The 8879-nt window shown below is 46.2% G+C and overlaps 2 protein-coding genes across 2 annotated transcripts; one reads left to right on the top strand and one right to left on the bottom strand.

Annotated features, from left to right (window-relative positions):
- LOC127323289 (probable cytokinin riboside 5'-monophosphate phosphoribohydrolase LOGL10) lies at positions 1–1673 on the top strand. The gene is made up of 4 exons (XM_071819086.1): positions 1–313; positions 407–535; positions 870–1054; positions 1142–1673. The coding sequence occupies exons 1-4, from the start codon at positions 74–76 to the stop codon at positions 1548–1550; spliced, it is 963 nt and encodes a 320-aa protein (XP_071675187.1). The 5' UTR covers positions 1–73; the 3' UTR covers positions 1551–1673.
- Positions 1674–1765: 92 nt separating this feature from the next.
- On the bottom strand, positions 1766–8249 carry LOC127323288 (kinesin-like protein KIN-12C). The gene is made up of 15 exons (XM_051351440.2): positions 7912–8249; positions 7665–7808; positions 7480–7563; positions 7258–7383; positions 7123–7182; positions 6979–7032; positions 6801–6893; positions 5844–5939; positions 5135–5283; positions 4597–4743; positions 4364–4493; positions 3329–4264; positions 3159–3257; positions 2330–3079; positions 1766–2237 (listed from the first exon to the last, which is right to left on the bottom strand). The coding sequence occupies exons 1-15, from the start codon at positions 8167–8169 to the stop codon at positions 1989–1991; spliced, it is 3375 nt and encodes a 1124-aa protein (XP_051207400.1). The 5' UTR covers positions 8170–8249; the 3' UTR covers positions 1766–1988.
- Positions 8250–8879: the final 630 nt, after the last annotated feature.

Here is an 8879-nt window from a genome sequence, read left to right as displayed (position 1 = left end):
GCAAGTAGAGAGAGGAGCATCGCATTGCATTTTTCGGGACCCGGGAAGGGGGGCCGTGGGAAATTGGGAATCCATGGAGGCGGCAACGGCGAGCTCCGGATTCGGTTCCGGGCAAGGGCTCGCGCGCTCTTCGCCCAGGCCCAGCGGCGGCCGCGGCCGTTATCTTATCCGTCTTTTGCTTCGGCATCCGCTACGGCCGGTCTCGCGCCTCGTCGTCGCCGCTGCTAATCCTCAGCAGCAGGTGGGAGTGGAAGGGGGACAGGCGATATGCGCCGCCACGAATATGGAACCCGAGAGGGGCAGCCCCCGCGAGGTGAGAATCAGATCACCTAGCCCGTCCTTCCGGTTCCGATTTGCCCGTGACGGCAGCCAGCTCCATCCATCCTGTTGCGAATCTGTGCTGCAGGTGATGGATGAGATTGCGAGGTGCTACGAGCTCGTCAGCCGCCTCGGCAGGGGCGCCGTCTACCTCGGTTCCTCCAGGGTGCCGGCCACGCATCCCCACTACCACCAAACTGCGGAGCTCGCGAGGGAGGCAAGTTTCATCATCTCCCTAGCTCATGTACCAGCTTCCATCTCTTTCTTATACTGCTACTTCTCAGCATCTCAACCGAATCAACTTGTGAGATGTGTCTTTTCTTGTACTGCTACTTCTCAGCATCTCAACCGAATCAACTTGTGAGATGTGTCTTTCTTGTACTGCTACTTCTCAGCATCTCAACCGAATCAACTTGTGAGATGTGACTACGCAGATTTCACCAGTTTATGCTTCAAACCCACAAATCATCGCACCACCCTATTATAACTAGCCAGGCAATTTGCGCATTTGTGTATAATGATGATGAACCTGTCTTTGCACATGGACACAGATAGCCAAGCTGCTGGACTGCACCACATGGACCGGTGCCGGCCCTGGCCTAATGGATGCTGCCAACCAAGGCGCCCTCGAGGCAGACAAACCGGTCGGCGGCTTCAAGATTGGCAAAGAGGCGGGGGAATGGACAACCTCAAACTTCCACCCTTACCTCCCCTCAGAGTCTTACCACACCTGCAGGTACCTTAATCTTGAAACCATGTGGTGCAAAGTATTGAGATTCATCATTGGAATGAGAGTAGCTCATCGGGGCTATCTCTATTTCAGGTTCTTCTCGGCAAGGAAGCATGGCTTAGTGGATGCCGTGGTACGCAACGATGCCACGGTGAAAACCGCCATCGTCGCATTGCCCGGTGGGATTGGGACGTTGGATGAAGTTTTTGAGATCATGGCGCTGATTCAACTAGAGAGGATTGGGTCCACGCTCCCGGTCCCATTCTTGCTTATGAATTATGACTTTTACTACTCCAAGCTGCTGGAGTTTCTGGACGATTGCAAGGACTGGGGCACAGTTGCTCCAGGGGAAGTGGCATCGCTGTGGAAGGTTTGCAATGGGAACTATGATGCCTTGGAGTACTTGGCACAGTTCTACAATGTACCTGCCGGGGAAAGGAATTATGACATATCACCGCTGTCGAAGGAGCACAGGTCTCCTCCGTACACCATCCCAAGATGACACGATGCGCAAGCCCTTTTCAAGAATGTTCTCCTTTTCCTTTTGCATCTTTCATTGTTGAAAAATATCATCACTATGTTGTGGGGCAGCAATAATTTTTATATGAAAACATGACATTTGTTATGTTGTATTGGCGTACAGTTAAATCAACAAATGGGTGCAACAAAATTCAACCAGTGTGCAAAATGTATTTCCATTTAGCTCCTGTACAACTGTGAACGGCAATTTTCTCCTGCATTATAATAACAAGACTCACAATGCTGTAATATCAATTATACAAATGGAAATACAAAATGTCATAATACAGCAGTACAGATGCAAATTTGCCCCAACAGATCATAGACATGTAAATATAAAATGAAAGATCAAATCGATGCTTGTTTCCTAATTGTCAACCAGGCTCAGTTGACGAGTAACTCAAGCAATCATCGGCTTCATTCATTCGAATTCAGTTGTAAAAGCAGCCCGCCAAGACTGATCATCGTCGCAGGTGGACTGAGCATGGCTGTACTCTGGTGCGCCGACGTTGCTCTCCTGGCGGTAGAATCCCTCCAGTGCTGACTCCGGTAGCTTGCTCTCTGCAAGGTAGTGCTTCATCGTCTCCACCTCCATTTCGTGCTTCTTCCTCATCTTTTCCAGCTGCTTCTTAAGCTTCTGGTTCTCCTGCAGCATGGCCGCACTCTTCTCCTGCAAATCAAAGTAAACCAAATAAGTTTCTTATTTCTGTAATCCTATGGTATGCTGCGCCAGTTGATTAAGTTTAGCTGCTTTGAACTGACCTTTTGTTGTGTTGATGCCTCCTCTGCTTCTCTCAATCTCACTAGTAGCTCTCCAGCTGCATGCACTGCCTCAGCAGTGTCGCGGAGCTGAATGCGGAGCCTCCTGTTCTGTTCTTTCAGTTGTGCCCTCTCCTTCTCTCGGTCAATCCTCACGGTGGAAAGCTCTGCAGCGAGGGCAGCAGCGAAAGCGGTCCCGCAGCCCTTCCTGCCTGCTTTGGCAGCTGCCCTCTTCACCTCTGAGATCCCTTCCATCACTCGGCGGTGCCTCTCAAGAAGATCATTGTACATCTCCTGGAGCTCAACATAATGTTCAATTATCCTGGCATGGCCATAGATGGCTCGTTGGAGGGCATCATCCAGCTCTTCAGTGCACTTCTTCTCATTACAGAGCTCCATCTTTGTCTTCTCTGCGTGAATCCGGTTGGATTCTAGGTCAACCCTCAGCTCCTCAGTGAGAGATATCCATTTGCTCTCGGACTCCATCCATTTCTGCCTTTCTTTATCCAGCTCATATTCCTGATCCGTGCTGCCATTCCTTATCTGGTCTAGAAGGCTATCATTTGTAGATCCATCTATGAGATGTTTTACTTGATCCTTCAAATTCTGGATTTCATCAAGAAGTGCTTCCCTCTCATTCACATTGAGTGACACCTTGCTATCTTCACACAGTTCACCAACCTTATCTTCATCAGTTAGTGATTGTTGGCGATCTGATTGTTGACCATCTTCTGCTCCTTTATGTTGCTCAATCTGCAATTTAGCAGAGAAAATTGTCAAGGAATGGAAATAATTATCTGAAGAAATTTATTCATTTGATCGCACTACATACCAAAATGGTCAGCTCCTTTATCTTTGCTGCCTGTTCTTCACATAAAGCTTCAAGCTCAGCCTCTCTCTTTGAACCAGTAGTCAAAGAGACGGTACCATCCTGCTTGAGTAAAATGTGTAAGTAGATGGCAATAGATGACACGCATAAATTGTGTCAACAAAATAGCATACCTGGCGTGAAGCATTGGCTAAGTCATTAGATGTGATGCCAGTGGCCATTACAATCTGCTTCCCTGAGTTTATGTCTTCTGAATGGTCGTCATTTGTACCCAATGCTTTCTTGCAGGATGAACAGATAGTGGAAACTGAACCGACATGCTCCTCAGGTAACGACTGAAGAGCTGAACTTGCTTTTGCCGACTGACGGGGGTTCAGTGCAAAATGATCAAATGATAGGCCCACAAATGATTTTCGTGGGGATGGATTCTGTTGATGGTACTCGATAATGTGGAGGCCCCGCTGGAGGCTTGCAGCCAGCGAGTCGGTGGGACTAAGCTTGCTCGACTGTAAGGATGAACGCACTGCACTCTTCCTAGACATTTCAACAGTCAGATCTCCTGGGCTAGATTCACTGAGCTTGCTGGGAGATAACCCCGGTGATGTAATGCTCTTTCTTGCCTTGTGAATCTTTGGAGAGGAGCAGAACGTTGGATCTTGCATTGGCCCTAACTGTGGGGAAGCACAAATTGATAGACTAGATTTCATGTCAGACACCTGCTCTTGATCAGCATCCGTATTGCTGTACACCTTTTGAACCTCTTCCTGAAGTGCACCTTCACTATCATCCATGATAACCTGATCATCATGTTCACATGTTTTTGGATTTCCCTTGGAGCAAGGACTGTCCTCTCCACTCTCTGCGTCCATAAAGTCATCAAGAGTGTCTTCAGATGAAGAATGAAGCTTGCTAATTTGATCACGCAGTTCATGTACATCATCTTCATCCACATCCATTTCATCTTCTGATTCAACCTCTATATGAGGCAAGATTAGAGAGCGGTTGAGGCTCACTCGTAGACTGTGCAAGCTTGCACGAGCATTTTGTGCATTGAAGTATCCAGTCTCATAAGTTGTGTCCTGTCCAGACTTGGTTCTTACTAGTTCATCCTGAAGGGTGGTAAAATAAGTAGCAAATTTCAGTAAATTGTTGCTTGATTTTTGAAAAAATAAATGTTTACACATGTGTTACTTCTCTTGAGGTAATACCTTCAACTGACGGATCTGATCACTCAATCCATTAACATCATCTTCTGATATCTCATTTATCACAGCCTTGTTTGGCATAAGCTTTGCTCGCTCACCAAACCTTAGGGTGCTTAAGGTGTCAGATCTGTATCTGCATTCCCCAGCAACAGGTTAACTTAAGAAAGTGTATCTACCCCCAAAAGATAAAGAACTCAAATGTAAAGGGCATCATACGACTCAAGAACCGAACATACCTATGCTCTGAAGAAATAGAACATAAAAATGTAACCCTTGAATTTCCACCTAGTGTATCTTTCAGCACATGTGTCAAACGGGACTGCCTGTAGGGTAAGTCATCTTGCTGAGGCTTTGGCTCTTCTGAAAGAATATTGACTAGTTTTCTGAAACCAGAGAGTTCAAATGTGAGGCATCTGTGTTTCTACGTAATAGTCTTGTTAACGTTAAGATCAAGTGGTAAAGATGGATGGTGTATTAGTGTCAATATTGGCAAAAGTAATAATCATGCAACCCAAATAAGAAAATATAAGTAGATACAAATTTCTACATTATATTTGTTAAACGAAAGATAAATTAGTAAAGATGCATGGTACAACTAGCAAAATTTTCAGTTATGCGGTCAGACTAGGAAAAGGATTTTCATTTGCATTCCACATTATATTTGTTAAATGAAAGATAAATTAGTAAAGATGCATGGTACCACTAGCATAATTATCAGTTATGCGGTCAGACTAGGAAAAGGATTTTGTATGAGTCATGGAAAAAGTTACATACCCAAGGGTTGAGAGCGACTTCTTAACGTGTCTTTCTTCTCGTGTAAAGTGCTTGCCATTACCCTCAAGTTCATCAATATCAAGACCAGCAAGATCAACAAAGGTAATTTTGCTAGTTTTTGAACTACTGAAGCCATTTGACGAGAAATCCTGTAATATATTAGTTGAATAAAGTAAGATAAATCACCATATCAGTATGCACTGATCAATTGACCAATAATTCAGATAGTACCAAGAACAAGCTTGGTATTAATCGATATCAAGACCAGCAAGATCAACAAAGGTAATTTTGCTAGTTTTTGAACGACTTAAGCCATTTAACGAGAAATCCTGTAATAGTAGTTGAATAAAGTAAGATAAATCACCACATCAGTATGCACTGATCAATTGACCGATAATTCAGATAGTAGCAAGAACAAGCTTGGGTATTAATCGATATCAAGACCAGCAAGATGAACAAAGGTAATTTTGCTAGTTTTTGAACTACCTAAACCATTTGATGAGAAATCCTGTAATATTAGTGGAATGAAGTAAGATAAATCACCACATCAGTATGCACTGATCAATTGACCGGTAATTCAGATAGTAGCAAGAACAAGCTTGGGTATTAATTTCTAAGGTGCATAAACAATGCTTTAATGTGAAAAAAAGCAAGCAACCGAAAAATATATTTGCGCAACAGTTCATGATGGGAAGAAGAGTATCTTTACCTTACTCCAAGCTTCAACCACGCATGTAAATATCACGTGCGAACGTGAATTTTTTAAGTTCATACTGTCAGTGCCAATTTTTCTCTTTGATAGGCCCTGTAAAAGGAAAGAAAACTGATGCTAAGCAAGAGATGTATTACTGAAAACTTGACTAATTTAGAGCAATTAGCAACAGCACTAGAACAATGGCAGATTAAAGCATGAGAAAATTATTGTAGCAAAATAATGATGTGGAGACCATGCTGCAGCGTAAGCAATATAAATTTGTGATCTGAACATGACAATTGCGCTGGCAGATTAAAGCATGGGATACTTATTGTAGCAAAATAATGATTTGGAGAACATGATGCAGCGTAAGCATTATAAATTTGTGAACTGATCATGATAATCGCACTGGTTTACAGGGTAAGATGTTGTGTTGCTTTAAATTGTCTCTTTCGTGTGAAACATATCTGAAATAGTAATACTGGTTAGTTTTGTTGGAGTGCTCCATGCAAACAGGATCACCATCAAGATTTACAAAACACAAGGAAAGCAAGCTAGAAGTTTACTGGTTAGTTTTGTTGGAGTACTCCATGCAAACAGGATCACCATCAAGATTTACAAAACACAAGGAAATCAAGCTAGAAGTTCTTATGAAATAATCTTTTAAAAAATCATCAACAAAGTATTTTGTCAATTTTAAACTTTCTTGAAATAAAATCATGATGTTAACTAGACATTGGTTTCTCTGGAAAGTATGCCGACTCATTAATAAATGGTAATATTGGTAAGTTTTTGTTCGATTACACATGTTAACAAGAAAACCTTTCTGAATCTTTCCAAATCATGCCCTTTGACGATGCTAACTAGCTAGATATGTGCTTTTAGTGTCTTGTTTATAAGGCAACGACATCCTAACACACTACCCATAATCATACAGGGGACAGTATGAATAAGAAGTCATTGTGTTTGTACCTTCATCAGGATCTGATTTACGTCTTCAACCGTTGACACATACTCGTCAGTCAAGTTCTCAACATGGATGCCATTGCCAGTCGTTTCTCTTATCTAAAGGAATGGAGATGAATAAGTTATCCGCATAAAGCAGTACAATTGCAGACTTGAGTGCAGCTTCCTTGTGAAAGGATAGTACCTGAAGGTTACGCTGAGATGGATCCAGCAGGTCATTGATCTGCTCATTAAATACCTGCAAGATAAGTATTGTGTTCTCGTTTCAGTTGTGAATCCTGGGAGCATTGTTGTTTCGGTTCAATTCAGAACATTGCAGATTATTTACCTCTAGGAAGGAGCAGCGACATTGGTAACTTGTTTGCTTCTCGGGTGAAGTCTCTTGCTTCTGTACAAGGAAGAAACAATGATAAGATACAAGACAGCAAGAAATCAGAGCTAGAGATTAAGAAAGTGGCCTTACGCCTTGGATTTGGGAGAAGAGGTGTTGGAAGAAGCGAGGCACGATGCCGCGGTCGGCGCGGTTGGAGCGGCTGTCGAACATGGCAGCGAGGGGCCCCCACATGGTGTATGTCTTCCCTGTGCCACTCTGAGATGAATCCACACAGGCACAAGCATCAGAGAATTCAGCAGGTAGAATGGAACAGAGAGGCAAGAAACCAAGGATCCGTGAGCATCGCAGTACCTGGCCATAACACACGAGTGAGGTGTTGACTCCAGCAAGGGCGCTGTCGATCATGGGCAGACCCACCAGATGGAACGCATCCTCCTGCCAATCACCATGAACTCTTTCAGGAAAACTGACGGCCGGTTGTGGCAAAGGTCTAGAAACAAGCTGCTTCGCGAATCAAGTGAAAGATGATTTACTACCTGGGAGGCCCTGTCGTCGAGGAAACCGTCGACAGCGAAGGCCCGGTCGCCAACAGCTACGGAGGTCGGGGAGGTCTTGCGCACGAAGAAGAGATCCTTGCCGTCCACCGGCAGGCTGACCGCCGGCCGCACCCGCACCACGACCTGCGCGACAGTCATCATCAAGAGAAGCCCGCAACTTTGAGCTCACCCGTATAACAAGATTATTAGAAAGGAAGGGCGTCTGGCGTGAGCCGGCGGATGGTACCTTGACGGGTGGTTCGTGGTCGGCTGGCGCACGAGCGGGCGCGGCGCGGTTCTGGTCGGCGGCCTCTGGCGGCGGTGGAACAGGCGCTGATGCGGTTGGCGGGGCGGGCTTGGAGCGCGGCGACGGCGACAGCGAGGATTTGTTGGGCTGCGAGGCGGCGGCGAGGTTGGGGTGGAGATTCTCCTGGTCGTCGGCGGCGGCGAACGCGGGGAGAGACCGCGAGGCCTGCCGCTTGAGGTTCCGCCTCAGCATCTCCATTGCTGTCAACTGGATCTGCGGCGGAGCAATCCGCAAATTTGAAGGAGAGGGGGGAGAGTGGGGGGAGGCGAGTAGGAGTCGCTTGGTTGTAGTAAGATGCAGATGCGTGTCTGTAGTGTATCTGTAATTCAAAAAGTTTTGAAATGGGGAGGCGGAGGCGGAGGTGGTCGATGGGATGCGGATGCGGATAGACGGCTCAGCAGAGGCGCGCCGCGTTGGAAGTGGGGACGGCGTATGGATACTAGCCATTGGGGACCCAATTCGCTGCACGCTCCCCCATCGTAGCCGGATTATTTTAGTTCGTCTCACTATGTATAAGAGAAACCTGGTATTTTTTTTTTGGAACTGGTTATATTTCCTTGGGGCACGTGCGACGCGTGTCGCTAGGCCCCACCTAACCACCGAACAGGTTCCGTTTATTTCCTTTACCTCCCCAATTCCTGATGCCCCTCCCCAATTCCTGTGACCAGCTCCGGCGACCCGCCTCGCCAGCAACCTGCTAGCCACCGGCTAGCCTCCCCCACCACCGCGACGTCTCCCCGACGGCCAGCCCCTACGCTGGCTTGCCGCCCTAGGTCCGCATTGGCCGATTCTCCCATGCAGTTCCTTGATTCGTACACAACTGCGGTGGTCTCCCGCCGCTAAAGCCTCCGTGGTGAGATTCTGCAGCTGCCGCCACACTGGGAACCCGCAGGGGTGGCCGTGCTCCG

This window comes from Lolium perenne, chromosome 4 (assembly GCF_019359855.2).
Source record: "Lolium perenne isolate Kyuss_39 chromosome 4, Kyuss_2.0, whole genome shotgun sequence".
NCBI lineage: Eukaryota > Viridiplantae > Streptophyta > Magnoliopsida > Poales > Poaceae > Lolium > Lolium perenne.
This window is presented reverse-complemented; position numbering and strand designations above follow the sequence as displayed.

Excerpts from the sequence above, each read along its gene's own strand:
- LOC127323289 (XM_071819086.1), top strand. The coding sequence starts at position 74 with ATGGAGGCGGCAACGGCGAGCTCCGGATTCGGTTCCGGGCAAGGGCTC. Across the intron at positions 314-406 it reads AGAGGGGCAGCCCCCGCGAG|GTGATGGATGAGATTGCGAG; the intron begins GTGAGAATCAGA and ends TCTGTGCTGCAG. Across the intron at positions 1,055-1,141 it reads GAGTCTTACCACACCTGCAG|GTTCTTCTCGGCAAGGAAGC; the intron begins GTACCTTAATCT and ends TCTCTATTTCAG.
- LOC127323288 (XM_051351440.2), bottom strand. The coding sequence starts at position 8,169 with ATGGAGATGCTGAGGCGGAACCTCAAGCGGCAGGCCTCGCGGTCTCTC. Across the intron at positions 5,284-5,843 it reads TGGTTGAAGCTTGGAGTAAG|GATTTCTCGTCAAATGGCTT; the intron begins GTAAAGATACTC and ends AATATATTACAG. Across the intron at positions 4,265-4,363 it reads ATCAGATCCGTCAGTTGAAG|GATGAACTAGTAAGAACCAA; the intron begins GTATTACCTCAA and ends ACCACCCTTCAG.